Genomic DNA, 27,611 nt, shown 5'->3' with positions numbered 1-27,611 from the left:
CGGGGGCGGGACTGGGCGCGCGCAGGCCCCGCCCCAAGGAGGCGGGACGGGCTTCCGGCTTTTCCTACAAAAGCCGCGCGCCCACAAGCCGCCGTTGCCCTGCTCGGCTCCCGTTCTCCAACTGGCAGCAATGTCTTCTCTCACCGTGAAGGCCTATCTTCTGGGTAAAGAGGACGCAGCCCGCGAGATCCGCCGCTTCAGCTTCTGCTTCAGTCCGGACTCCGAGGCGGAGGCGGAGGCCGAGGCTGCGACGAGCTCTGGGTCCTGCGAGCGGCTGCTTAGCCGGGTGGCCGCCCTGTTCCCTGCGCTGCGCCCCGGCGGCTTCCAGGCGCACTACCGCGGTGAGCCGGTCGGGCGCCCTCCGGGTTGGCGTGGGGCCCTGATGTAGTCCTGCCGTGCGTGGCGGGTAGCTGCCCCTTCCCTCTCCACGGGCCTGGCGCGCCTGCGGGGGTCTGCTCTGGCCGCTCACTGGATGGGCGGGAGACCGCGTGGGTCACCAGTGCGACCTCGGGTGCCAGCCTAGTGACGAGAAGTGGTCACCAAGGTCGGCCCTTGTGGGGCCCGGCGCTGCCAGGCTCTCCCGGCGGCTCTCAGGCCTGGGGCATTAGAGGCCTCCCTTCCCCCCGCCATGATGTTGCAGATCTTGGCAAGGGCGCGCTGGGGTGTCCTCCTTCGGCGGCTTGCGGCAGGCACTGCGTGGTCAGGCGGGCACTCAGGTTACACTGACATCTTGCTGTTGCTGAGTCTAAGCCTGCCTGTGCCCGGTGGGGGTGTTAAGATTGGGCCCCGGAAAAGCCTGGGCTGGCAGGAGCGAGTCGTGATGTGGGTAAACAAGTGTGGGGGTGCGGAAGACTCAGGGCTGTGCGGCCTGGCGCGAGCCCAAGACGGCAGGGGGAGGAGAGGGAAGTCGGGGACACACCACAGAATTCCCAAGGCCAAGGCTGAGCCTGACGTTATCCCACTGGCAGTGGGCAGAAAAACAAGATCAAAATCTTAAGAGATGTTGGTGTGGGACGGGCGTCCTGGACTAGCCTAGTGTCTTGACTGGTGGCTGTTAGGGGTGGGGTGGGGGAAGTGTGGTTGGGCGGGAGGTGGGCCACCAAGGCCGGCCCCTGGGCGGGACAGTGCTGGCACCGCCTTCAGGAGTGCTGCCTGCGTGCCAGGCCCTCCTCGTTGGTTGGTTTTATTTATTTTTATAAACGATTTTATTGGGCTATAATTCACATGCCACATAGTTCAGCCATTTAAAATATATACAATTTTTAGCATATTCACAGATTTCTGCAACCATGATCACAATTTTAGAACCCTTTTTGTCATCTTCAGCTATCCTATCCCTATCTCCCAGCCCCTGGCCCCAAGCCAGCACTAATCTACTCTTTTCCTCTATGGATTTCCCTATTCTGGACATTTCATATAAATATATACATGGAAACATACAAGATGTAGTCTTTTGTAACTGGCGTCTTATACTTAGCATAGTGTTTCTGTATGTTGTAGCTTGTGTCAGTACTTTTTTTGTGGCTGAGTAATATTCGATTGTGTGGGCGTACTGCATTTTTTTTATCCCTCTACTAGTTGATGAATATTTGGGTTATTTTCACCTCTTGACACTGCCCTTGTCTTTATGGTACATATTGTATCTGGTGGCCCACAAACCTGGCCCAGCCTGCAGATGTACGGTGTGGTTTGGCCTACATGATGGTGCTTTGAAACCATTTGAGCCAACATCTGAAAAGGAGACTACATACAAATACATACTTTTTGCTTTATTGGGAGAGGAAGCAAGCAGATGTACTTATCTACTTCACTCTCCTAAACCACATGAGGCCTGAGGCCCAAGGCCTTTGGAGGGGCTGGGCCCCCAGGAACAGGTCACAGGTGGGACTCTCCCACAGCTGAAGATGGGCCTGCGCTTGGGCAGATGTAGACTGAAGAAGCACCTTCTGAAATGGGCAGCTGGCCCAGGGGCAGGGTGGCAGGTGGCCAGTTACCTCTGCCTCCCGCATGCACCTGATGTCAGGTTGGAGTACTTGCCCTGCAGGCGGCAGAGTGGTTGGACGGTCTGGCCTCAGCCCTGCTTCCCCCTCCTCAGACAGGTGGTTTCAGGTCTAGCCCTGCAAGTGCCACTTTAGCACCGGCCTCACCCTTTTCGGCAGTGTTGTCCAGCTGAGGAGCCCTGGGGGCTCATATGCTGTCTTTTAAACAATCTAGATGAGGACGGGGACTTGGTTGCCTTTTCCAGTGATGAAGAACTGACAATGGCAATGTCATATGTGAAGGATGACATCTTCCGTATTTACATTAAAGGTAAGGAGTGACCCTGGGGTGCTGCCTGCCCAGTAAAACTGGCTAGCTTGAGGTGATAGAGAAATCCCCTGTCAAAGGGCAGAGGAGTCATAGGCTGTATAGATGGGACCATGATTGTCACTGTGCTTGGCCTGAGAAGGGAGACCATGTCCATCCCAGGGGGTGGGGGCGGAGTCTCCAGATTCATTCTTCACTGTGCCCAGACCAAGTGCCATGGGCTGGGGGCAGTTTTGGCGGCGCTGTGGGGTTTGTTTTAGTTAAGGGCGGGCCAAGGCTGTGCAGACCCAGCTCCCTGCTGCTTCTCTCCTGCTTCCCTCCCACTTGGCCACATGTGCCCAGGTAATACGCAGGTGCTGGCAACTTCTGGGCAGGTTCTCAGGTCGTTTTGTTGCTGTCACTTGAACAACTGAATTCCACATGGACTCAGTGTCTAAAGAGTAGACCCAGGGGCCTGTTAACTGACAGTTTGACAGCCCCGCAGTAGTGATAAGGGGGAGACTTTATAGCATCCTACCTTACAGTTCTGCTCTCCCTGCAGAAAAGAAGGAGTGCCGGCGGGATCACCGCCCGCCTTGTGCTCAGGATGGGCCTCGTACCATGGTACATCCCAATGTGATATGTGATGGTTGCAATGGGCCGGTGGTGGGGACCCGCTACAAGTGCAGCATCTGCCCCGACTACGACCTGTGTGCTGGCTGCGAGGGGAAGGGCATACACAGGGAGCACAGCAAGCTCGTCTTCCCTAGCCCCATCGGGCACCTCTCTGAGGTGAGTAGAGCCTCCCTGTGGGCCGGGGTGAGTGCAGGATGGCAGGAGCCCCCTGACCTGGGCCCACTGGCCCTTCTGCTTCCTCCCCGCCAGGGTTTCTCCCATAGCCGCTGGTTCCGGAAGCTGAAACATGGGCATTGCGGGTGGCCCGCCTGGGAAATGGGCCCACCTGGCAACTGGAGCCCACGGCCGCCTCGGGCGGGGGATGCCCGCTCCAGCCCCACCGCGGAATCCGGTGAGCCTTGGTCTCTTGGTCCCGCAGGGTGAGGTGGGAGGACCGTGGAACCTGGAGGGCTTTCCCAATGTCCTGGAGTCCTGCTGTGCCCATGGCTTTGCCAGGCACTTTGTGGCCATTCAGGGTGTTTCATCCTCACAAAACCCTGCAGAACACAGAGCACTGTCTCCATTTCACAGATGAGAATGCAGGCGCCCACATGCCCAAGGCCACCAGTTCACCTGCACTAAACCCAGACTTGGCCTCAGCCCAGCTCTGTGCTCCCTTCCTGCTGGCTGTGTGCCCTTCTGGGGTGGCCCTCATGGACAGGCAGGGAGGCCTTCCAGCACCAGCGACTCTGCGTTGTGCTCCCTTCTCTTGAGTTAGCTGTCAAGAGAGACAGGGCCAAATTTGGTCACGTCGTTTATGCAGTCACAAAGTCAAAAACTCACACATAGCTTGCATTCTAGATTTTGGATTCTGGTTTTATTACTTATAACTGCATCTTTTGACTTGCCTCATCTTTTGGGATGAAGGCAGGATTTTTTTTGATGTTGAGTAAGAAACATATTTAGGAAGATGTTTTATACTGTGTGTACTGAGCCCCTCATGAGCTTCTGATCGCCAGGGTCACAGATGAAGGGGATGAAGGGGCCTGGGAGGTGCCCCAATGTGAGAGGGAGAGGGGTAAGTGCTGGGGGTGCAGGCTGCCAGGACAGGTCACCCGTGATGAAGATGATAGAACCCTAACAGATATAAAGGTCATTGAAAAATGTGCTTTGAATTAAACATATTTTTTATTTTTTAAAAACCAAAGCTTCTGGTCCATCGGAAGATCCTAGTGTGAATTTCCTCAAGAACGTAGGGGAGAGTGTAGCAGCGGCCCTCAGCCCCTTAGGTAAGTGGCTGCTTGTCTGTCCCTTGTTACCAGCAGAGCCTTTGGTAATTTGGTGTGCGGGTGGCTGTCTGTGGCTTCCCCTGGGATACCATGGTGGAATGGTAGCACCATGGCCTGAGACTGGTAAGGATGGGTTGCCTCAAGTCAGCCTTTGCCAAATGCTGTACCATAGGCCACTCGAGTGTAGTAGCATGAACCAGCCTTTGGTTGGGATGATCCCAGTAGGGAGGGGTGACCAGGCTCAGTTGCAGAACTGGCCTGTCAGCTTCTGCCTGCTTGTCCTGAGGGCAAAACAGCCTTTATTTTCCCCTGATGTGAACCTTGGGGTGTCCTCAAGGACTTGGGTGAGTAGTTAGTTGAGATACCTTTCTTCTTATCCTTCTTTTTTGCAACCCCCAACCTCTCCTGGTGCTTCGTGATTGCTGGGCTTGTGCTGATCTGGGGAGTGAGGGGTGCCGGAGCCAGCCGGCTAAAGTTGATCTGTACCTGAAAGAGGGGAGTGAAGCCTAAGAAAAAAGAAGGAGATAGGAAAGCGCTTTGGGAGGGCATACAGTCACTGCTGCAGCCTCGAGTTTATTTACTGCAGCCTTTATATAAGTTTTTGGATACAATAGCAAAGCACAGAGTACAATAGCAGAGCACAGAGTACAATAGCAAAGCACAATGTACACTACCATAGGAATGCTGACATTTACATAAGTTCCTATACATCCTTCCCTCAGGGTACAAACATCCTTTTCTGGGCTGTAAAACATTCCACTATCTCAAGAGGATTTCTTTAGGAGGCACACCTCCCCTCCAGGGTCCGTAATGTTTAACTCCACACCCTGCTTCTTGGAAGCTTTGTTTAAGCAGTCTCAGCCGCAGCAGCTGCTTCATGGCTATCAGCTACGTGACTTCTTCAGTGTCTCTTAATGGCTCCCGACAGAGGGGTGATGGAGAAGGGGGCTCTGCATGATGCCCTGTTTCCAGTGCTTCAGGTTCAGAGTAGCTCTCTGAGTGGGTGATAGGCATGAGCTCTGAGGCTTATTAGGCTTATGAAAGCATCCACTGCATCCACTAGTCTGATGTGGGTGTCGTAGGGCTAGGCCTTGTGGCAGTGAGAATCAGCTAAAGAAGGTAACTTCCCATTCAAGATCACAATTGACCCATGATCTCAGACTAGAGAGAGCACATCTCTGTTCCCAAAGCCTGCCTGCCGCTCACCCTGTGGCTTATAGGGCATGACCACCATTGCCTTCGACCGAGACATTTCTGCTCATGTTCATTCTGCCCCTGGATGTAGCTTTGAAGCAGTAGTGCCGTCTCGGCATCCATCACTGCTTCTTGGTGAAGCAGCTCAGACCGCATGTGGTCTCCATCCTGGACTTAAAGGCTTTTGAGAGAATAGGAAAAAGGAGTTGATATTCTTAATGCTTTCCAAGGAGGATAAAACAGTGGAGCAGTGATCAGATTATAACTGGGAGATAAGCCATGCCTGAATCTGTCTGCCACTCACATAAGACGGAGTGAAGATGAATGGCATTTTGAGAGATTAGGGGTCAAGGGAACTTCTCTGTAGAAGATACTAAAGGGACTCTGATACTCTCTGAGCATCATAGTCAACAAAGGTGTTTTTTTTTGGTGTGTATGTGTGTATACATATACATACATATATACATACATACATATATGTGTTAGTGTATGGAAACTAATTAAAATTATTTTGAAGAATAAAGGCCTTCACTAAAAGAATGAGCAAGACAACCTAGGAAGTCATAAAATCAAATCTAGGTGCAGGTTGGAATTTCCTAATAGTGCAGGGTCCCCTTCTGGATTTTGGTATGTGGCTCTTGGGAGGGGCCTGGGAGCCGTGTGTTTTGCAGGCTTCTCAGGTGACTCTGGGTCACACTTGCTGTCCATCCTGACACCATTGGAGCTTGTGCTGTGTTTCAGAACTTGGCCTAGATTACCAGTCAGGACACACGGGGATAATTTTTGAAGTGCTCAGAAGTCTTTTGGGATAAAGATAAAAGCCGCCTCAGATCTTTCATGGTGGGTGGAGTTGCTTTTTGCCAACTAGGGAGGAGCCGGGAGCACCACAAAAGGAAGAAAGTTCTAGTAAAATATGCCTGTGAGTGGTTTCAGCTGAGGAGAGCCATTGGCGGAACTGATTAAACTCTGTTGTTGGAGTTGTGGGTAGTTTCTTAAGAGGAATCAACAGCTCGGATGACTCACACTGCTAACTGCCTAGAAGTAACTGTTCCCAGCCGAGAGCCTAGGGGGCAGTCTGTGTGCAGTGAGTCAGTGATTAAAAATCCAGGGCCAGCTGAGCAGGCCCATCAAGGCCTAGGGCTGTGCCTGGCTTGGTGTCTCAGTTGCTGACATCTAGGGCTTGAAGCAGCGGGGCCTTTCTCATCACTGGGTCTTCTGTAAACACTCCCCACACAGAGGCTTTGGGGGTAGCAGGGCACATACGGTGGCATAGTCTGTTAAGCCCTGATGTCTCAATTTGTCAAGTTGGAGAAACCCTAGGTCTATAACCTCTCTGATCCATTTCCAGAAGAGTCACAGCACTTACCCACTTTACAAAGTGAGACAATACACAATGTTTACTGTACTCTTTTTCTAACTCTTCTGTTTCCTTGAAACTTTCATAATAAAGTTGGAGGAAAAATGGAAGGAAAAAATAAATATTGTAGATGGAGGCACTGTTAGTTGAGCCCCTTTTATCTCTGCTTGCTCCTCAAACTTTGCTAAAGTAACAGTAAAGGGTTTAAAAAGTTTAAAGCAACATGGACCAAGAAAAAGGGAGAAAAGTAATAGAAGATAAAATGATGCCATCGGATATTGGAAGACGGGAAATGAATAGAGGCCGATAGCCAGCGGAGGAGACATCAGAAACCTGTGTAGAGTGCTGGTGAGCAGTGAGGCCAGCTCTCCAGGGCCAGGAAGGCCAGGGAACAAGGGGATGGGCGGGGGGCCCCACATAAGGTTAACACAGAGACTTCAGAGCCCTGCCCAGCCACTTGGAGAAGTGGGTCCAGAGAATTCAGAGGGAGTGATAGCAAGGACACGGGGTACAGCAAGGTACCAGCTTGAAGCCAGGCCTTGTGAGTGAGCAGTGGGTCTAGCAGGAGCTGAGGAGTCCCTGCTCAGGAGAAGCTGAGTGAGCCCAAAAAGAGCCCCTCAGCTGTGCCCTCTGGGACCCTGATGCCTGGCTAGACACCAGCCACCATGGGTGGAAGCTCATGGACCCAGGGAGAGTGTTTCCTATTGGCCTTTTCCTGGGGCCTCCCAGGAGCAGGCTGCCACTGAGCCCGCCATCTGGGGAAAAGCTCTGCACGTACCAAAGATGGAACCTTGGGAAGACTTAATAGGGCCAAGGATGTCAATATCCTCAGTGAGGTACAAGGAGGCATTTGTGTCCGTGAAAAAGAACTAGGATATCATAAAAATAACAGAAGGGAACACGATGTTCTTGGAAATTAAGAAAAATAATCGTAGAAAAAAGAAAACTTTAAAAGAAGGCTTGGATTTTAAGGTCATCTCAAGGAAATATTCCAAAAGCAAAACAGGCAGGAGGAGAGAAAATTCAAGTATTAACTCTGGTGGCCTAATCTGGGATGAATAGGGATTCCACACAGAACAGAGAAGACTGAAAGAAGGACGTGAGCAAAGAACACAAGTTCTGGGCACTCGGGGTGTTCATCTCTAGATTGAAAAGGTCCCCGAGTGCCTCAGACAATGACTAAAAAAAATATCACACACTAAAGCTTATGATCGTTGTCAAGTGTTAGAACCCTTGGCAGAAAGAGGGTCCTGAAACCCTCCAGGTTACAGTAAAGGCCTGGGAATCAAGGAGCACAGTGCCGGAGTTTAGATGGCAGCGGCACAGGCACAGACTTCAGAGGTCTAAGCTAAAACGAGGTTCAGCCTAGAATTCTGTACCAGCAAACACGATCAAGTGTTGGGGCAGAACAGTTGTCAGGTATGCAAGGTGTTAATCATCTCACCTGAGCTCGGAACTTTTCTGGCCAAAATGAAGAAATCAGGCTAGAATGAAGAAAGAAGTTTGAAAGCAGGACCTGAAAGCAGGGTAAGATGGCGTAGGCAGGAGGAGAGGAAAGGCGGGCGCGGTGTGGGAGTCACACCTCTGTCCTCCCCCGCTGCTGGCAGGGCTGGAGCCCGAGGCTGGTGTCCCAGAGGGAAGGCCTCCAGGGGAAAAGCTAGAACTGACAGAGAATATGAGGAAAGTTAGCAAATAAAAGAAATGGGCATTATTAATCATTAATGCTACAAAAAAACAAAAAACTCGATAAGGAAGTACGTCTACTACTTGGTGCAGCGAAGAACAATATACAGCGGCATAACGAACATCGAATGTTGTTTTCACCAAAAATTGAGTTTTTGAAAGGGCAGGGGAAGGGAAATGGTAAGTATTGATCTAGAGTAAGAAGTAAACAGTAAACTTAAGCAGTCAAGACAGAAAGGGCAGTGTGGGTTGAAAGTTGCTTCCTGGGAGAGGCAGGGCTGTGTGGTGAGTGCAGGAGTCTTCTGTAGCCTTCTGGAGCTGTGTGATGCTAAGCCGTGGGTGGTAGTCCTTTGAGAAATTAAAATTAATTAAAAACAGCACTGGTGACTGTTACCCCTCCTTCTCGGTGAGCATATGTCCCAGAGTGCAAGGGCCCAGAGGTGCCCCTGCCGCCTGCACTTCCAGCCTCGTAGGCCTTGGACAGGCTTGCTGGGCTGTCACCTGCCTAAGCAGAATTCTGGTATTTGGTATGCCTGGTTTTTCTCTTGCCAGGTCCCCACACTTGCGTAATGCTTTCCATGGTTCTCAGTGCCAGGACAGGGTGTCCCAGCCACGTGTGTTTGGCTTTCCCTGGTTCGTATTGAGCCCTGCCTGCTGTGTGGCCATTGTCCTGCCTGTTAGGAAAAACAAGGTCTCTTCCTGGACTTTCTGGCTCTGAAATGGACCTGGGGTATCAGCTGAGATTAATGTTTTGTTAAGCTGGAAGAAGACAACAGTACAATAAGAGTTTTTCTAGAAGCCAAGATTTGAGGCCAGGGTGCTGGGAGTAGGTCAGCCCTCGGGACCCTGAAGGTCACATCTGACCATCCATTTGCCTTCCGGCTGGCGGGCTGGCAGCCTGGCCCGGTCCCAGTTGGGCGGTGTGACCCCATGTGTGTGGTGGATGCCCATGCTGGAGGGCTGGATGAGCCCGCGGCCCCACGTGGCTCCTTTCCTGTGGCCGTTCCTTGGAAGGGCTTATGGTTGGTGCTTCCTCCTTGGCCCCTAGGGATCGAAGTCGACATTGATGTGGAACATGGGGGGAAAAGGAGCCGCTTGACACCCGTCTCCCCGGGCAGCTCCAGCGCCGAGGAGAAGTGTGGCTCTCAGCCAAGCAGCTGTTCTTCTGACCCCACCAAACCAGACGGGGACGTGGAGGGCACCGCGCAGTCTTTGGCGGAGCCCATGAGCAAGATGGCCCTGGAGTCAGGGGCACGGCCTGAGGCAAGCACCCTCCTGCTTCCCCCACACCCCAGCCAGGGCCCCTGCGAGCACGCATGCTGCCAGGGGGACCCGAGTCTGTGGCATTTAAGTCATTCTGTGGACCCTCTGCTAGAACTGTGTAGGGAAAAATACTCCTCTGGCTCCTTGCTAGTCTTCACGTGCCCCCCTCCCAGGAACTGAGGCTGTGGTCGGGTGGGACTGTCACTCACATCCTGGGTGCTTGTGGTGGTTTGTTCCAGGAACAAATGGAGTCTGATAACTGCTCAGGAGGAGATGATGACTGGACCCATTTGTCCTCAAAAGAAGTGGACCCATCCACAGGTGAACTGCAGTCCCTGCAAATGCCCGAGTCTGAAGGGCCAAGTTCCCTGGACCCCTCCCAGGGAGGGCCCACAGGGCTGAAGGAGGCAGCACTGTACCCACACCTACCACCAGGCAAGTGGCTTCAAGCAGCTTCGTATTTCTACCTTTTTGGTTTGAGCATCCTGACACCTGCTTTTAGCAACACAAAAAGACATCATGTTCTCTACTGCAGGGCTTGTTTGTTGGCATGAGAGGAAATTAGGAGGGAGTTTTGTCCTGTGTCCATGCTGCGCCTTGTAAGCACAGCTCATTTTAGTTAATTTCTAAAAAACCTAATATCTAGATCTGCAACTGCAAGGCAAATGTGGTGTAGAGGTGGCATTGGCTTTGGCACTGCTATGCCCCACTAAAAGTGGGCTTGGAGTCCATCTTTTTGTTTCCTCATGGAGAGTGCCAACCTGAGAGCAGGGGTCACAGCCAAAGTGTGCAGGAGCCAGGCAGGAAGCCACTGCATGAAGTAGGTGGCATGGGAGGCAGCAGGGCTGCGTGGGGCTGGCAGCCCAGAGAGTACACATCGAGTGAGAGAGGCAGCTAATAACTCCCTTCTGGTTCACACTGTCACATGGAGGTGCTGTTTTAAGACAGTATTCAAGTGAAAACCCATTTGTGGGCCAAACCTGGCCCTTGGGCCACTGGTGTACATCTCTGCCTTAGAGCAGGCGTGGCAAACTGCGGCCTATGGGCCAGGATATTTTCTCATTTTATAATGGTTGGGAAATAGTCAAGACCTGTGAAAACCAGATGAAATTGAAATGTCAGTGTCCATGAGTACAAGTTTTATTGCAGCGCAGCTGCACTCACTTGTTTATATCCTCTCTGGCTGCTTTTATGATAACAGCAGGTAGAATATCTGTGACAGACCGACAGCCTGCAAAGCAGCTTAAAATCTTTATTCTCTGGCCTTTTACAAAAAGCTGGCCATCCCTTGCCTTGGAGGGTCCTGTGAGGCTTGGTGACCCTGTGGGAGCACCAGGCCCTGTAGGTGCTGGGCACTTGCTGGCTAGACAGGATGCTGCCACATACAGGTCGTACTTGGGGCCCCATGACACTCTTTCATGGCTTGTTATTGTCTCCGGCAGAAGCTGACCCCCGGCTGATTGAGTCCCTCTCCCAGATGCTGTCCATGGGGTTCTCGGATGAAGGTGGCTGGCTCACCAGGCTCCTACAGACCAAGAATTACGATATTGGGGCTGCCTTGGACACCATCCAGTATTCAAAGCACCCACCGCCATTGTGACAGTTTTTGCTCACCTGTTCTTCGTCCCCTTTCTTGTCTCATAGTTGTATTGAGCTAGCGTAGAATCCCAGTGCCTCTCTAAGGGCCAATTCTCTGCATTCTTCCAGAATCCGGGGTGGGGTGGGGATGCATGAAGCCATTTAGGGCAGTAGAATAAGTGACATGAAGAGGGAGTTCCAAGTGTGCTGAGATCTGAGGAATGTTTACCAGCTTCCGTCGGTGCCCTAGCTCCTCACAGCCAGGGTGGGCCCAGAGGCTTCCCTGGGCAGAGCGAGACTGCTGGGGAGGATGCCGAGGCCACCGCATCAGGTCCCTACTGTCCGCCCACCAAGATCACACCAGCAATCCAGCATACGTCTTGCCTAATGGCCTTTTCTTTTTTAAAATGACTAGTAGGACACTGACATGTAGTTTGATTTTCAGCTAGAAACTTTATATACTCCGAGCTTAGCTAGAGGGCAGCCAGCATACTGTTGGGGTGGAGCAGGCAGTCCTGGAGCGAGCACTGGAGGGCAGGACAGCCCAGGACTGTCCTGGGGACGAGGAAGGGCCAAGGGGGGAACTGACGCTGGCAGTCACTGAGCACTGTTTCATAACCACTGTTGTTCTCTCATTTCTAAATGCGTCACCTGCTTTTAAAGAAAAGCCCTTTGTAGCCATTCTGTTAGCATATTTGTAAACGATCTAATCAAACAATATAAGCACTTTAATCAAAGATGATTCGTTTGATAGCAGTGTTTATTGTTGGTCTGGGTAGTTCCCATAAATCCTCAGTCCTATTTAAAAGCACCTTGGGGAACCCTGTTTCCAGTGACACAGTCTAGTGGAGGAGGGCTCATGTAACAAACATGTAATAGCACGCTGGACTGTTTACAGATCATCATCAAAGTCCTCACCGGTGTTAAAGAGGTCACCCAGTCGCATGGGTCCGGGCTCCTGTGCCCATTTGACCAAGGGCCCACCCTCTGCCTGAGGGCCTGTGCCCAACATGTGCTTGGAGGTCTCCGCAAAGGGCCTCTTGGGCTCAGCCATGGGAGTGTGTGTAGCCTGAGAGAGCTGAAGCACACCGGGGGGCCTGCTGAGGCCCCCTTCCCTGGGGGTCTGCTCAGCTTGTGCTCCCCCGCCTGGCCTGGGGCCCCTCTGCAGGGATGTCAGGGGTTCGGTGTCCACATGTGAGCTGTTTCCAGGTGTCAAAAGAAATCGATCCCACTTAGAAGATGTGGCCCTGAACCATTGGGCAGGACACGGTGGTCCCCCCCAAGGACCAGTGAACTCCCTGGTGTCCCAGTCCTTGCAACAGCTTCCTTCTCCAACCAGCTCTGCCAGGCCAGCGTGATCCTGCAGTGGAGACAAAGCAGGAGATGGCTGTGTCCTCTGTTCAGAAGGATGAGAGCCAGTGGCCAGCAGGACCAGGGGACAGGACGAGAAGGGTCCCTGTGCCTGCACTGCTGCTTCCTCGTCTTCCTCTGGGTTCTGGCACTTTCTGCTCCATGCTCTCCCTCCTATCTAGTCCTTAGGCTGTAGGCTAGCCACATGCATGTACTTTGAGGTTTAGCACACTGGAGGGAGAAATGCCCTCTACCTCATCCCAAAGCCTGTGCCAAATTCTATAAGTAACCTTTCCAAAACAGGCAGATATTCATTTGTCTCGTGGGGACCTGAGAATCAGGGAAAGGTGGGCCCAAGAGGAGGGGTGAGCTGGAAGGGCCCGAGAGGCTGTCCACAAAAAGATGGAGCCGCCATCCTGCTCCTCACTGCTGGGAAGAGGGGAAGGTCCCTGCTGAGGGTTTTGAAGCTGTGAAAGTGGCTGTAAGAGGCCCCAGTGGGATGTAACAATGTCGCTGAGGCCTAGCCTCTCCCACCTCAGGAACCAGATGTACTGAAAATTGGGTTTCACCACCTACAAAGTAACTTGGAAATGAGGACAGGTGGGACGCTGCGTCACCACCCCCAGGCATCAGGGAAGAGGCTCTGTGTGGTCTTTTGCCACTGTCAGCTCTGTCATTGACTTGCTGTGACCTCACTGAACCTTCGCTCGCTGTAATTCACCTTCAAAGCGGTACGGGTGCATGGTGAGCACATGGCAACAGTCAAAACGTGTAACTCAGGGACAGGCATGTCGTTAAGTGCCATTACCTTTGCTCTATAATGTGGGATTCAGGGCCAATCCTTAGCTGGGTCACAGAGCCAGTTAGTGGCAACACCAAGGTATGGCCTCTGCCTCTTGGCTTTGGGCCTGCGCTCTGCACTATTGCCCAAAGCCGGCCAGGCCAGTGGCCAGTGTTGGGGACTGGTAGTGATGACACTCAGCAGAGTCTTCTGCCCAGGCGCTGTGGCTCTCATGACAGTACAGCAAAGCCTGCGGCCTGCGGCCTGCAGCCTGAGAGTGCAGTAGGCCTGCTGGCCTAGAACATCGAGGCCCAGCGCAGACCCTGGGGAAAGCGGGCCTTGAATACACAGGAACATGCTGGGTCAGCGAGGGTACAACGGGAGCAGTCCCCTTGGGCTGGGCCAGCTGGTGTGGAGCAGGCGGCCGAAGACACTCCACACAGCGAGCTGGACAGTCCCGACTCCCAGAGGCCCTGCCGGTCTACCTCAGTTGCCTCCGAGGCACCAAACTGCGACTGACCGGGAGTTAACAGCAAGGAGGGTGGGTGGGGCGGGGCGGCAGTGCAGGCCAGAGAAAGGAGCTGGCTTAAGACAGAGAAGACAAGGCACCCAAGTGGGAAGCTGGGGTGTTTGGGGGCATAAGTCTCATACTTCAGTTGTCAACAAAACGCAACAATTAAAAAACCCTGGGTACACTTAATGGTCACTGGGGTGAGAAGAGAAATGCTGTCCTCAATCGCCAACCTTCTGGGTCTCCAAGGTGTCCTCAGAGTTTCCCAAGTCCTGACCACTGGGGATGCATGGAGGCTGGGCTGTGCTCTGGCTCCATCTCCTGGCAGAGAGAGGGTAAGTGCTGTCAAGAATCCAGTTCCATCACCAAGTCACCTGGTCTGACGCCCAGCACAGGTAGAACCTTGTCACCCTGTACCACTTCCCAGGTAGCTAGCTGCTCAGCTTCTGCCCCACGGCCAACAACAGGCTGCCCAATGACACCCGTTTCTCTGCTCATGGCCTGCAGTTGCTGGAAGGTTCTTATTCTAAATTGCAATCTCCCTTCCAACAGCACCCACCCTGTAAGAGTGAGCCTGGATCTAGATGAGGCAGTGTCTTGGAACACGCCCTAGGTCTGGAGAAGACACCTGTAGGAGTCGGGTCTTTCTTGATCTAGGTAAAAAGCTTCCAGGCCTATCAGATACTCTGGCCACACTTGGCTTTGTCAACCCTGTCCATAAAAAAAAATTCTCTTGAGGTGAGCGCAGTCTAGGTATTCAGAATCAAGTGAACGTGGTACAGGTACCCACGCTGATACCCTGCCCAGCCCTCACCTCTGTACCTGCGGCACCTGGCGCCTGGTCAGGCAAAGGGGGGCCTGGCAGTGACATGCCACTGGCTCACACTCCTCAGGCTTCCCCATAATGCTGGCTGCTACAAGCCGCTCACCAGCCCCCCCCCCCCATCCATGGGTCAGCACGGGCACCTTTTTCTGGGCAGGCTGGTATTGGGAGAGTACGGCATCTTGGTTGCAGATGTGGGCTGCGTGCTGAAACACACGCCTTCCTCCAGCCCCACCTTTTCCGAGCCTCTTTCTAGGTACTTCAGCCAGCGGTTCTCGGAGGGCAGGGGTTTCTCCTACCGGATTTGGAAGTACATTTGTTCTCAGAGGACAGCAGGTGCTTCTACTGAAAATCCCCAGCCCAACTCTGAGACCTGAGAGTCGCAGGACCCACGTCTACCCTGCCACCGTGAAAGGCATTCGGCTGGAAGGCCCTGAGAGACGAGTGGGAGTGGCATGCACTTGGGGAGCTGCAGAGCACAACTGATCAAGCTCTTTGTAAATGTCTGCGCTCCCTGGCCAAATGGTTGCAAATTAAGACAAAGGTACAAAGATACTCATTAAAGTGTTATAAAAACATTATAGTAGCAAGTTTGGGAACAACCTAAATAGCTAATGAGGGAATAAATACTGGCACATGCATTACATCCTGTAGATACTTTTTAAAAATGAAAATCATTGAAAACTATATAGCAACATAGAATGACATAAGTCAAAGCTCCAGGATGCAAACAGAATTGCTTATAACACAAATGATGTACAACTACATGTACAATTAAGGCTGTATGTACACAGAATTGGGAGACCCAAACATCTAACAGCTGCTGAGTTCAGTGGTGTGTTTACAACCATTTCGCTACTTATAATATTAATATGAACACCAGAGTGGGGTATCAGAGCAATTCTGTGAGCAGCGGCAGGGCTTTGCCCTCGGGTAGGCAGGGAGCCTTGGTCTGCCTAACAGCTGTCCCCACTCCCCATCTCTGGCAGGACTCAGTGTTCCACGTTCCCACGGCATCCTGGATATATAGATGGCGTCACCTACTGTATCACTCAAGCTCCTAGACACACCACCCACCCACACTTTGAGCACCAACTTTACCAGGCATGCAGACAGAGGAACTGGATGTGAGCCTGACTCTTGGGCGGGAACATGGATGCCAGGTTTACAGCAGCACCTTTCTCTACCAGAGGTTTCCCCCGAGCACTGAGGGACAAGGGGGAAAGCACAAGGAGATGAAGTTCAAGCTAAGTTCAGAGTTGTTTTCTGAGAAAGAAAAATCCCTCTCCACAGAATACTGTAATTATTTGTAAACATGGTGGTCTCTACCCTTATGAAGGACAGGCTTATTCGTTTTTGTGTTCCCTATAGCTTTAAGTTGAGTGTCTGTCAGTCAGTGGCATCGACAAGTGTTTACTGAACAAATGAATAAAGGGAAAGCCCTCCATGGCACAGAGCCAGCCCAAGCAGCTGGACTGACACAGGTGCTGCTGGCTTACCTGCAGACACATGTGCTCGGCCTGCCCAGGACCTGCATTTTCTTCTTCATTGGCATTTATAGGTTCTTCCAGGGACCTTAGGGAAAAATTGTACATATGTGTCCTTTGTAAAATGGCCAGGAAGATGAAGAACAGGAACGTGGGAGTAGTAAAATGCAAGGACATGACAATGAATACCAAAGACTCCTGGGGGATCCCAGGGTCTTAGCTTTCATTTTGATGTGACTCGGTCATCTTCTAGCAGCTCAGAAGGCCTGGGCAAAGGGACAATTTCTTCCTCAATTTAGGCGAGTCGACCTCCAACAACAAGAAAAGGGACACAGGTAGAAGGGGCAGACCCAGTTTGCATCCTGGCCTTGCCAATGACTGTCTGTCACTGTGACAGTGTGACTTCGGGTTTATCACTTTTGTCATCCACTAATGGAGATAATACTGCATGGGTGATTGTGAAGATAAGTGAGACAATGTGTGTGTGCACAGGTGCTGTGCAGGGCCTGGGACACAGGGAGTCATGTCAGCTGAACTCCTGCAGCAGGGTTCCAGTAGCAGTGGCGATGTCCCCATCACATAGGGCCACATGAGTCTTTCCAGCTGTGTTTTATCTCAAGAGAGAAGACTGTGTTTTATCTCAAGAGAAAAGGCATCTTCCTGAGCTTGACATGTCACAGTGGAGACCTCCAGGGATGGCGGGGTTCTCTCGCCCCATAGAGAAGAGTGAGGGACGGTCCTCTCTTTGCAGCTCGAGTGGGCTGATGGTCAGTGAGACTATTTATTGTGCAAGGGCTGTAGGTGAGAGCCAAAGCCACGTCCAGCTGTGGCAAGCATGGCTGTTACTTCACAAAATCAATCTGGAACTCTCTTGAGTGAACTCTGAGAACCCCAAATGTGGGGTTCTCATTTGGTAGAACTCTACAGAATGTGGGCACTTCTCCTTCGGTTTGTTCATCTGTGAAAAGAAGTCACTGGTCCTCACAGGCGGTTATGGAGATGACAAGAGAGCACACATGCGAAACACCTGTTCTGCACACGGTCGATGCACCAATGTTCCGCTGAGCAGTGTCTTGCCAGCGATTAGCCAGAACTCGGCTCCCTCAACTAAAGGACATATCTCAGTGACATGAAGATCCCAGTCCGTCTTCTCGCTTCTGATGTTGCCACCGAGGAGCTGGGTGTCTGCTGTTCCTTCGTATGTGATCTTGCTTTTCTCCAACTTCATTTTCAGCTCTTCTACGTTCTGCAATTTCATTATGTTGTGTCTAAGGGTGGATGTTTTTAACTTTAAAAATTACCTTACTGAGGTCTAATTAACATACACTAAAATGCACCCATTCACATGTACAGTTACTAAGTTTTGCTAAATTATACCTTTGAAACTATCACATCAATTAAGATATAGAAAAAAAATTTATTGATATAATGAGAAACTATAGTGAGAAAATTTTCATCTTCCCCAGAAGTTTCCTTCTGCCTCTTTGCAGGCAATTCCCCCTCCCCAGAAAATGGCCTACCCCTACAGTATGTGATCTTTTGCTCATGTTGTTTTTGTTGCTAAGTAGTATGAATATACCCCAATTTATCTATTTATTCACCTGCTGTATCTGTATGTCTAGCCTTTCACCAATACTATACTGTCTTGATTACCACAGCATTATAGTCAAGTTTGAAATCAGGGTGTAGAAGTCCTCCAACTTTGTTTTATTAAAGTTATTTCAGCATCCTAGGTCCTCTGCATTTCTATACAAATTTTAGAATATTTGTCAATTTCTACCAAAAAAAAATGCTGCTGGAATTTTGATTGGGATTAGGTTGTTTCTCTAAGATCAATTTAAAATAAACTATCATCTTAGTGATACAGAGTTTTTCAATCCATGAATATGTTATATCTCCATTAATTTAGATCTTCAATTTCTCTTAACAATGTTTTACAGTTTTACTGAACAGGTCTTGCACAATTTTTGGTTATATTTATTCCTAAGTATTTCATTTTTGTACACTAATTATAAATGATATTTGATTTTAAAACCACTGTCCAATAGTTCATTGTATTTATTATATAAAAATAAAATTTTATTTTGTATGTTGACCTTGTATCCTTGTGATCTTGCTATGTTAACGTTTTAGCTCTAGTCTCTTTTGTGGAGGTTCATTTGGTTTTTCTACGTACACAATGTCTTTGTTTCAGATTTACTGTTTCCCGAATCTATGAATGTAAGCCTCTGATTTTGGAAAATGTTCTGTTCTTTTCTCTGTAAATATTACCTATGCCCCATTCACTTTATTCTCTCTTGTTGGAACTCTTCTCTGTATTCGCCGTGTTTTTCAACTCGTATTTTCCACCTTTGTATTTTTCTGTGTCACATTGTGAATAATCTCTTCAGGTTTATCTTCCGTTTCACCAATTCTGTCTCTAGTTGCACTTAATCTCTTTAACCTGTCTATTACAATTTTAATTTCAATGATTACACTTTTCACTTCTACAAACTTTTTTCAAAACTACTTGGTTATTTTTTAAAGGCTCTTGCTCCTATTACCAACTCTCTTTTATCTCACAAAATACAGTAAACGTACAATATTATATACTCTGAAGTCTGTGGATCTGCTTTTGTCTGTTCTGCAGTTTTTTTGTTCATGGTGACAGGCTTGAGTGTTAACTGATTGTTACCAAGAAGTATATGCTCCTTGGAACTTTATCTGTGAGAACTGTCCCAGGCTCGGTTGAAGATGCTCCAGAGAGAGCATCTTCCTGGGATAGTTTGAACATAAATTCTCAGTTCTAGGCTTTCTTTCCCTCTCTCCCTCCCTTCTCCCCTTCCTCCCTCCCTTCCTTCTTTCCTTTTCCCTCCCTTCCTTCCTTCCTTTTCCCTCCCTTCCTTCCTCCCTCCTCCCTCCCTTCAAGGCTTTTCATACAGTGCATGTAAAAAACTGAAAAGACATGTGGCAGCTTCCTTGTGCTTATAAAATCCTTGAACGATGTTTCCCCTCTTCAGTGAGTGCCGAGGTCAGCACAGGCTGGCTTCTTGCCACAGAGAGGGTGCGTTTGTAATTCACTTGTACACTGACAGTGTAGTCCTTTGAGGACTAAGCTTTGTGTTGCAGTCTCCTACAGACCCTCCCGTACTGAGTGAGCCCTAGGCTTTGTCTCTGTCTCCTGTGCTCTCTCAGCTTTCTCAATGGAAGCTCCAGGTACCAGGTTTTAATTGCCTCCCCCACCCCCCGCCCCTGGGGCCCAGGTGCTTATTCTCTGAATTTTGGCTTTTACCTCATTTTTGACCTGTGATAGTTCTTTACTTCCTAGTCATCTTGTCAGTGCATTTAAAATATCGTAGCCAGCATTTTAAATTATTTCCAGTGGGAAGATTGTTCAGGGTATCTAACTGCTACATTGGAAGACCTGGAAACCTAAGGGATTTCGCCACTATACACCTCCACCACCCACTCCAGAGGAAAATAAGGCAAGAGAACCACGCCCCTCTCAAACCACTGTACCTGAGTGACATCTCTGAAACCTGTCCCTGCAGCAGATTTAATTTCTGGACATGGCGTCTACAGTCAGCACCAGAACCCTCACCATAAGTCTGAGAAACAAATAAAAATATTAAGTTTAAAAAGTGTTGACAGAATGCTGAGAAATAGACCCATTAGAGATGAGCCCCAGAGAGGGAAGGCTGCGCTCTGCAAGGCCCACAATGCCATCTGAAGCACATGGCGGAGAAATCCTAATGGCTACTGTTTCTGGAGTGACTCGTGAACTAACAGCCTCAGGAGCTAACAGTTTCATCTACTTTGCTGCCCACTAGCTCCCTAAACTCTACCTATTAAAGCTGAACTTAAACCCAAATCCCACACAAAATGGTTAATGAACATAAGAAATTCAGAAGTAACACAAATTGGCAATAAATGTAGGAAATGATACATACTCTTCACTGATAATCCAAGGAATACCAATTAAATGAGATACTTTTTTCCATTTGGCAGTCATTTGTTTGCTCAGGAAATATTAAGCGCCTATGTGCCAAGTCCTGCACTAGGTAAGAACAACAAAATATAGGCGCGGACAAAACTCACTGTCATCGTGGAGCTCACATTCTAGAGAGAGGAGACAGACAATAAACATATAAGCGAACTACGCAGCCATGAGATGATGACAAGTGCTACCAAGGAAAGGAAGGCAACAACACGGACTGGGGAGAGTGGGGACAGAGCAGACAATTTTGTACAGGGTATTTAAGGTGGTCAAGAAATATATCCCTGAGGTGACACTTGAGCACAAAATAAGAAACTGGGAAGAAGCAAGCCACGTAGACACCTGAGTGAAGAACATCGCCTCCACTCAGCAGAGGTGATGAAACATGAGTGAGTGCAGGGACCCTGAGCCTGGCATCCAAAGGAACAGTGAGGAGGCCACACGGCTGCAGCTGAGTGGCCTTGGGGGGAACATGGAGTTTGAGAGTGTGGGCCCTGCTACAGACCGAGTAAGCTTCACCGGCGGGAGACTTGCTTTGTTGCTGCCATCTTGAAATTCTTAACCATCTTACTTTTGAACATGTGTTTTATAAATGAAGTCTGATGGGACACTGGAGCGCGTCTGTGAGCAGAGGAGATATATGCCGTGCGCGTCTACTGTCCCTTGCCACCTCATTGCATACAGCACCCATGACATCCCAGCAGCACGGAATTCGAGTGGACTCACATTGTATGGGGTTTGGTGCGACTGAGCGCAGATGTGTATACTGTCTACGCCTGAGTGTGTGGGGCGCCCATGGCCCGAGACACCAGGTTCCCATGGGAACCAGAACTTGCTTCAGATGCAGAAAAAAGGCAAGGGCCTTCTAAAAACATGAACCACCAAGGAACTCTATTGTACCTTTTCTTACTCCTGTCATTTCCCAGGGGTACCAATCACTTATGTGGAAAATGGTGACAGACAAAGATAAGGAAAGACAGGACGACCTGCAGTTCCTCTCCTGTGATAACCCATATCTGGCCTAACCAGTAGGGCGCAGGCTCTCCTGCAGGGCAGAGGCCACTGCCTGAATACTAAAATGCATTCTCCCCTTATCTGGGCAGAAACTAGAGGACAGTTCCCAGTTCCCCTTGCCATCAGGTGTGGCCATGACACTAGATTCTTTCCAGTGGAATGTGAGCCACTCCTAGGTGTGGCCCCTAAAAGCCTTCAGGTAGCTCCTCCATGCTCTTGCCCCTTTAAGTGAATGGCTGGAGGCAGCAGGAGGCAAGCCTCAGGGAATAACAGAACCTCAAGACAACAGGAGCCTGGGTCTCCAAATGACTAGGCCAAGGACAGCTGCCCTGCTGGCCTCAACCCCTCCTGGGACTGTTATAAGAGCAAGAGAAACAACTCTTACTGTGTTAAACCAGCACAATTTTGGTGTCTATTTGTTACTGAGACCTAGTCTACCATAAGTCATGTACCACCGAACAGCATGGAGGTGGTGGGAGGACAGCAAAGCCTCCCCAGGGAGTACTTAGAAATATTCGCCAGATACCTAAAACAAGCAGCAGCCACTCTGCGGGGTGTTTGCCAGCCCTGGCTTCCAAGTCCCAGTCTCAAGGTGGGCCTCAGCAGCTGTCCTTGCTGGCTGATGGCCTGATCATCCCCACCCCCACCCTCCCCCCGCTGACTGGCCCCGGACATGGACATCTGAGTTAGCAGGGCCAATCAGGTCACTTCTCCCAGGGTCGATAATTGGGACTCAGCTCATCCAGCTGGCTTGAAATGAGATTCTGTGGTCTGTGAGTGGAGTGTGTACTGTAAACTGTCTCCGGAGAGGGAGGGGAGGAGAGGAGAGGAGGAAGATATGAGGAGAAATGGCAAAAGGAGAGGGGGGAAGGGGAGGAAAAGGTGGCGCCTGCAAGGTCTGCAGCTTTTCTATTCTTGGAACCGGTTGTTCATGGGGTCAGGGTGAAGTGCCTTCCTTGGACCCCCCACAAAATACCCCATTAGCTTGCCAGTACATGTTTTTATTTTGCTGAAGGCGTTCTGAGTGTTTTTTGTTTGTTTCTATTATTTGCAACTAAAAAAACCTTGGTTGAAAGATATCCTCTGTTACAGCTATTTAACTTCTGGAAATTTGTCCTAAGGAAATAATTGGTCAAGGGAAGAAAGATGTATTTGTAAGAAGCTTCACTGCAGTTGTTCCTGACAACAAAAACACCAACTGGAAAACAGAATGGCCATGTGAGGTCTGGCCTTTGTTCACTCGGCAAGTATTCACTGGGCACTTAGCACGTGCCAGGTACTTTGCTAGGTGCTGAGGGTGCCAGTCAGTAAAACAGGCAATGACTCTGTTCTCATGGGGCCTACAGTGTGCGGTGGACAAGAGTCACGAGGATGCGCTCCGACACAATTTCTGATCAGGACAGTGAGAAGAGCAGCAACCAGCACACAGGCCCTGGGCAGGGAGCAGGCTGGACTGCTTCAAGGTCAGAGGGAAAGGCCGTGAGGCTGAAGGAGGAGAGTGATGTGAGGAGGCTGCAGCGATGGCATCAGGGACTGGAGCAGGTGACTGAGAACCTCTGTCATCTTCTTGCAGGCCCCTGCACTTTCCTTCCATTGTGCCCAGTCTAGTTTTAAATTATGTGTATATGTGCGTGCAAGTATGTGTGTGCGAACTAGTTTCTCTTCCCCTCCCACTGTGAGGGCAAGAATGACGACTGTCTAACCTTCCAAAGTCTTTTCTGCAGTTGGCACCAGGAGGTGCTCGACAAATACTGCCAAATGAGTAAACAAGTGAAGGTACATTCCAGGCCCTCCTCTGTCCATTTCACTTCCTGCAGGAACAGTCAGTCGCCTGGGGAGCAGGAGCTCCATACCTAGTGGACTTGACCCACGGAGTGAAATGCCAGGATTCCATGAGAAACATGCTTCTGTGGGGCTGGGACCCACCTGCTTTCTGGCATGAGTATTAGATGCCCTGTTTCTTGGGACTCACCCGCAAAAATGACTGCTTCTCTCCACAAGCTTTGCATGTCCATTTGCGATTCTTCTTCACCTACAATAAAATTTCAGAAATACAGCTTAGACAATTATTAAAACATGTGGAACTGGATTAGAAAAAAAATAATTTGAAAAGATCAATGGAAAAAAATCCAGCATCCAGAAACAAACCAACACAAACATATGAAAATAAGTGAAGAAAGAATGGACGACTTAATGAGTGGTGCTGGGAAAATCAGCTACCCACATGAAAAAAAATCAAGTTAGATCTCTACCAGGTGTGGTTCTCAAAAACAATTTCATAACATTTAATTTTGATTCTTGATAAACCTGACTAGATTTGTTCTCTCGTAACGTGATACCTTTTACCCAGTTTTAAAGCTGGAGAATCATACCAGCATTCGCACAAAAGTCAAGAACAAGCCAAGGATCCCCACTATTATTTACCAATTTTAACCAATTAAATTGTAAAAGAAAAGGTAATAAAAGGTATGAAAATTGGAAAGGAGAAAAAAGAAAACTGTCATTATTTATAGATGATATAATGATTTTTTAAAAACCTGAAAACCCAGGAGAATCAAATGAAAAACTACCATAATCAGTAAGATAATCTAATATAGTGGCTATTTAAAAATTAATATATCTTCAAAAATTAAAACGGCCTTTATATAAGTCCATTTATTATAGCAACAAAGAAAATGTTATTGATAGGCACCGAAGTCGCTTGAAGAAATAGAATGAGACAACATGTTTAACATAAATATTTCTACATTGGTTCATTAAAGTTAACATGATTAATATGATCCTAATACAAAAATCATAAGGACTTTGGGGAGGGAACCCCCCAAATTCTAAGGAGGATGAGTCACATCTACTACAAATGTAAGTGGGTATATCCCACGATTTAGCAATTCCACTTCTCAGCATTTATGTTCAAACATCATAAAGCACTGTGTATTTTCTATGGACACATATGTACGTAAGAAATGCATTAAAAAGTAAGTCTAGAAGGACACACAGTAACTGGTGAGTGGCTAGCTCTGGGGGGGTGGAGAAAGGCACTATGATTTAACAGGCTCTTTGCAACTGACAGGCCTCTGCCATTTCTTTGATGGAGAGGCCACTTGATTTCGCTGGGTTTCAGTTTTCTCATCTCCGTAAAATGAGAATACCTCATTCAGAGGTTGTTGAAAATGTGCGAAATTGCCTGGAACGCAGCAGACTTGCAATTATAGTTAACTCTCTTTCCCTCCTTTGGTTTCAAATCGCTTTTCAAAGTTGAAAATAACCATGAGAGCAAGCACTACATCATGTGTAACAATTTAAAAATGGAAATAACTTCCATTTATTCTCAACTCCTAGAACACAGTCCAAATAAGTAACAAGTTTATGAGGCCCTAAAATAACACAAGTTCTCAGCAAGCTTACAGGTGCATACTCAGCATCTCACTGACTTTTAAAGAAGTCTGATGCTACTCTTTTTCAGAACACAGCGGATTAGCAGATAACTAGGAGACAGAAGCTGATACACTGATAGCAGAGTTAGGTGATACCAAACAGTAGAATATGATCTAGTTAAGAAAAGGTTACGTGACATCTTTTCTTGTTTCGAAAGGAAAACAATACGTTTTTAAAATACCAATTATTCTACTTAAAACACTGGAGGCACAGGTTGTTTTACGCCTTGGAGAGCAGGCGTCCAATCCTTCCAGAGGCGGATGAAGACAGGAGTAGAGCCAAGGAGTAACAGCAGGGGGCGCCCAGGTGTGTCTTCGTTTAAAAACTCATCTCCCCTGTATTTAAAATAAGAGGCACTTTTGGGGGTAGGCACTTCATAAAGGAGGTTATTCTCAATTTGGAAGAATTCACGAGGCCGCCTCCGCAAAAGCTATTATCCAGGTTTCCTAGGAATCTTACAACAACCAAGCAAAAATCAAAAGAAGCCCTGAGCGGCGTTATGGAGAAGTGGACGCCAATGAAACGCAGTCCTCAGGACCGTCATCATCATTTGTCCGGGCCCCATGTACAGCCCGCAACCGCACGAGACGGCACCCTAGTTCTGGGGGTAGAGCTTGGGCAAGGCGCCGGGAGGCCTGGTTCTGGAGCCAGGAGGAGGGGTAGGCCGGCACCAACCCCACCTGGTGCGCCTGGAAGAGGCGGCAGCTGCAACACCGCAGGACCCGAATCTGCGGAGGCGGCACCATTGTATCCTCGGCTCTGATTCACGAGCGCGTGCGCCTCTGCATGCGCTCTGCTCTCTGGTCCGCCGCGGGTTCGACCTCTGCATGCGCGCGGGTCCCGCCAGCCCCGAGGCACCGTGCCGTGTGCGCATGCGTTTTGCGCTCCTGCTCGCCCCAGCTCGGCCCCCTACTGGCCCTTGTCCCCGCTAGTCCCCAGCACGGCCCAATGCGCGTGCGCCCTGCGCTCCGGCCCACTTCGGCTCCGCCCCCTGCATGTGCTGCGTCCCCTCTCGCCTCCCGTGCGTCTCGGCGGCTGGCTGGGCTTCTTGGGACCTCAGGGCTCCGCCTACACTTGCTGCCCTTTCGGGCGTTTGAGGTTTTCGTATGCCGGCTCCCGTACTCGCTGTCTGAGCCCAGGTCACTTACCTTCTACCCCTGAGCCAGCACTTCCCCGTGGGCTCTTTGTGGGGCTTGAAGTCGCAAGGGCAGGGCCTCCAGCCGCAGCTGCGGGTCCTGCCTCTGCCTTTGCTTCTCCAAGACGCCTTGTGAGTCACACTTGCCTGACAATACAAATCATCTTGTCAAAAGACAGTTAAAATGCCCAGTCCTGACAAGGATGTGGTGAGAGGAACCCTTCTTAGATGCGGCTGGCAGAGTGGCAAAAGGGAAAACCATGATGGAAAGCAATCTGGTATTACCTCTATTCTAAGAAAATATTCTGCATCGCCCAGATGTATTAGTTTTGCGCTAGTGTTCACTGAAGTGTAACAGGAAAAAATGGAAATAAACATTCCAAAGAATGGTTGCTTATGATAACTCAGTATGGATCATTACGCAGGTCTTTAACAAAGTGTGAATTTGAAGTGAAAATGCTGTTGGGTATATTGTTGCAAAGCAAGGGGGTTATAAATGTACAGAATTCCAATTATGTAAAACCAGGTGGTGGTGGGGGTTCGGGTTATAGATGATTTTATACATTTTTTAAATTTTCCAAATTTTGCACAATAGCATATATTAGAAAAAAGAAAATTAGTTTTAAAAAATTATGTTTGAGAGACAATGTGCAAATGGACAGTGACCAGGCCACATATGCCAACCTCTGTAGTAACCAGTCGGAAGCCAAACCACAAACCACACTTTCAACAGCAGTCAGGACTTGGTCAAGGACTTCGTTTTTTTTGTTGTTTGTTTTTTGTTTTTTGCACCTATCTCTGCTTCTCGTTAGACAGCGTCAGCTGCCCCACACCAAGCACACCTGAAGCCTTATTTCCACTCTAAAGCTTTCCCTTTCCTCTGCTTGCCTTTGAGTCTCTGCCAAAGGCAAATGATGGCAGTTGACTTTTTTTTTTTAAATAATAAGTCTGGATAAATAGTCCCCGTTCTCATTTGGGTGGTCTTTATTTCCACGTAGTTTGAGTTTTTGTGGCTAAGAGCAGAAGACATTTGCAAAGAATGTTTTATGCTTAATGAAAAGAGAAGAATAAAAGTTTCAGATAGGGTATGTGTTCAGTTTTGTGAAAGGTATAAAAAAAAAAATAAACACCAAAATACTGAGTCGTAGTCTTAAGCACTAAGAAAAATTGTTTTTCTACTTTTCTGTATTTTTTCCTTCTGCAATAAACATAATCCTTTTAAAATTCATATAAATCTTTTTTTTCTTGAGAATTATGACTGGTAAGTGGTTTTAAAATATACAATTGTTTATAGAATAAAAAATATATTTAAAATTTTATTTGTATTATCCATATATTATTTAAAGTTACTGTTGACAAGTGAAAAATTCTGAGATGTCCTAAATTAAATTACAGCAGGCTGGCTGGACATGTCACTTTCTCCATCTGGCTGTGCTGCTGGTAGTTTAGACAACATGTCCAGAACCCGGTTCTTTGCTGGCTAGCGTTTGGCTCAATAAATCCTTTCTTTTAGAAAAGCTATCGGCTGAGAAAGTTTTTTACACTATTCTGGTTATTAAGCATTAAGTATCATCCCTGAATGGTAAATAGGTGAAAAGCACTACTGTACATTTTTATACATTCTTTTATCATATTAAAGGGGAGCAGAGTTTGCCACCCCAAAATATGCCTCTTTGGGATGTTATTTTAAGCTAGTTAAGAAACGAAGACTCAGGAAAAACCCTTGCCGTTCTTTGGAACTGCCTAAAGATTTTAGATGGAGGACCTACCTGCTCTAGGTAGATTAGGGGACACTCAAAGTCCTTCCTGTATTGCATTGTTAAAGATGCCCCAG

The 27,611-nt window shown here is 48.9% G+C and overlaps 2 protein-coding genes across 7 annotated transcripts; one reads left to right on the top strand and one right to left on the bottom strand.

Moving 5' to 3' along the window:
- Positions 1–81: 81 nt before the first annotated feature.
- On the top strand, positions 82–12,002 carry SQSTM1 (sequestosome 1). 2 transcript variants are annotated; one of them, XM_016147745.2, is made up of 8 exons: positions 82–341; positions 2,215–2,310; positions 2,849–3,078; positions 3,172–3,313; positions 4,110–4,190; positions 9,473–9,687; positions 9,927–10,008; positions 11,130–12,002. In XM_016147745.2, the coding sequence occupies exons 1-8, from the start codon at positions 131–133 to the stop codon at positions 11,285–11,287; spliced, it is 1,215 nt and encodes a 404-aa protein (XP_016003231.2). In that variant the 5' UTR covers positions 82–130; the 3' UTR covers positions 11,288–12,002. The 2 variants fall into 2 exon arrangements, with proteins under 2 accessions (XP_016003231.2, XP_016003230.2); XM_016147744.2 differs by having other exon boundaries at positions 84–341; positions 9,927–10,122.
- Positions 12,003–12,007: 5 nt separating this feature from the next.
- MRNIP (MRN complex interacting protein) lies at positions 12,008–25,867 on the bottom strand. Of its 5 annotated transcripts, XM_036224463.1 has the most exons (9): positions 25,791–25,867; positions 24,824–24,977; positions 23,180–23,239; positions 19,716–19,804; positions 16,230–16,305; positions 15,832–15,936; positions 14,874–15,025; positions 14,141–14,228; positions 12,008–12,625 (listed from the first exon to the last, which is right to left on the bottom strand). In XM_036224463.1, the coding sequence occupies exons 4-9, from the start codon at positions 19,724–19,726 to the stop codon at positions 12,158–12,160; spliced, it is 900 nt and encodes a 299-aa protein (XP_036080356.1). In that variant the 5' UTR covers positions 19,727–19,804; positions 23,180–23,239; positions 24,824–24,977; positions 25,791–25,867; the 3' UTR covers positions 12,008–12,157. The 5 variants fall into 5 exon arrangements, with proteins under 5 accessions (XP_036080356.1, XP_036080357.1, XP_036080354.1 ...); XM_036224464.1 differs by lacking the exon at positions 24,824–24,977; XM_036224461.1 differs by lacking the exons at positions 24,824–24,977; positions 25,791–25,867 and adding an exon at positions 25,323–25,517.
- Positions 25,868–27,611: the final 1,744 nt, after the last annotated feature.

Source organism: Rousettus aegyptiacus, unplaced genomic scaffold (genome assembly GCF_014176215.1).
Source record: "Rousettus aegyptiacus isolate mRouAeg1 unplaced genomic scaffold, mRouAeg1.p scaffold_m13_p_7, whole genome shotgun sequence".
Taxonomy (NCBI): Eukaryota; Metazoa; Chordata; class Mammalia; order Chiroptera; family Pteropodidae; genus Rousettus; species Rousettus aegyptiacus.
The sequence above is the reverse complement of the archived record's forward strand: the minus strand, read 5'-3'. Positions and strand labels throughout refer to the sequence as shown.

Bases quoted from the DNA above. Each gene is read 5' to 3' on its own strand.
- SQSTM1 (XM_016147744.2), top strand. From the start codon at position 131: ATGTCTTCTCTCACCGTGAAGGCCTATCTTCTGGGTAAAGAGGACGCA. The intron at 2,311-2,848 runs GTAAGGAGTGAC...CTCTCCCTGCAG, and splicing joins CTTCCGTATTTACATTAAAG to AAAAGAAGGAGTGCCGGCGG. The intron at 4,191-9,472 runs GTAAGTGGCTGC...CTTGGCCCCTAG, and splicing joins AGCGGCCCTCAGCCCCTTAG to GGATCGAAGTCGACATTGAT.
- MRNIP (XM_036224461.1), bottom strand. From the start codon at position 25,388: ATGGTGCCGCCTCCGCAGATTCGGGTCCTGCGGTGTTGCAGCTGCCGC. The intron at 23,240-25,322 runs GTGGGGTTGGTG...ATTTTATTGTAG, and splicing joins GCCTCTTCCAGGCGCACCAG to GTGAAGAAGAATCGCAAATG. The intron at 15,937-16,229 runs GTAAGCCAGCAG...CTTGTCCCTCAG, and splicing joins CCGAGCACATGTGTCTGCAG to TGCTCGGGGGAAACCTCTGG.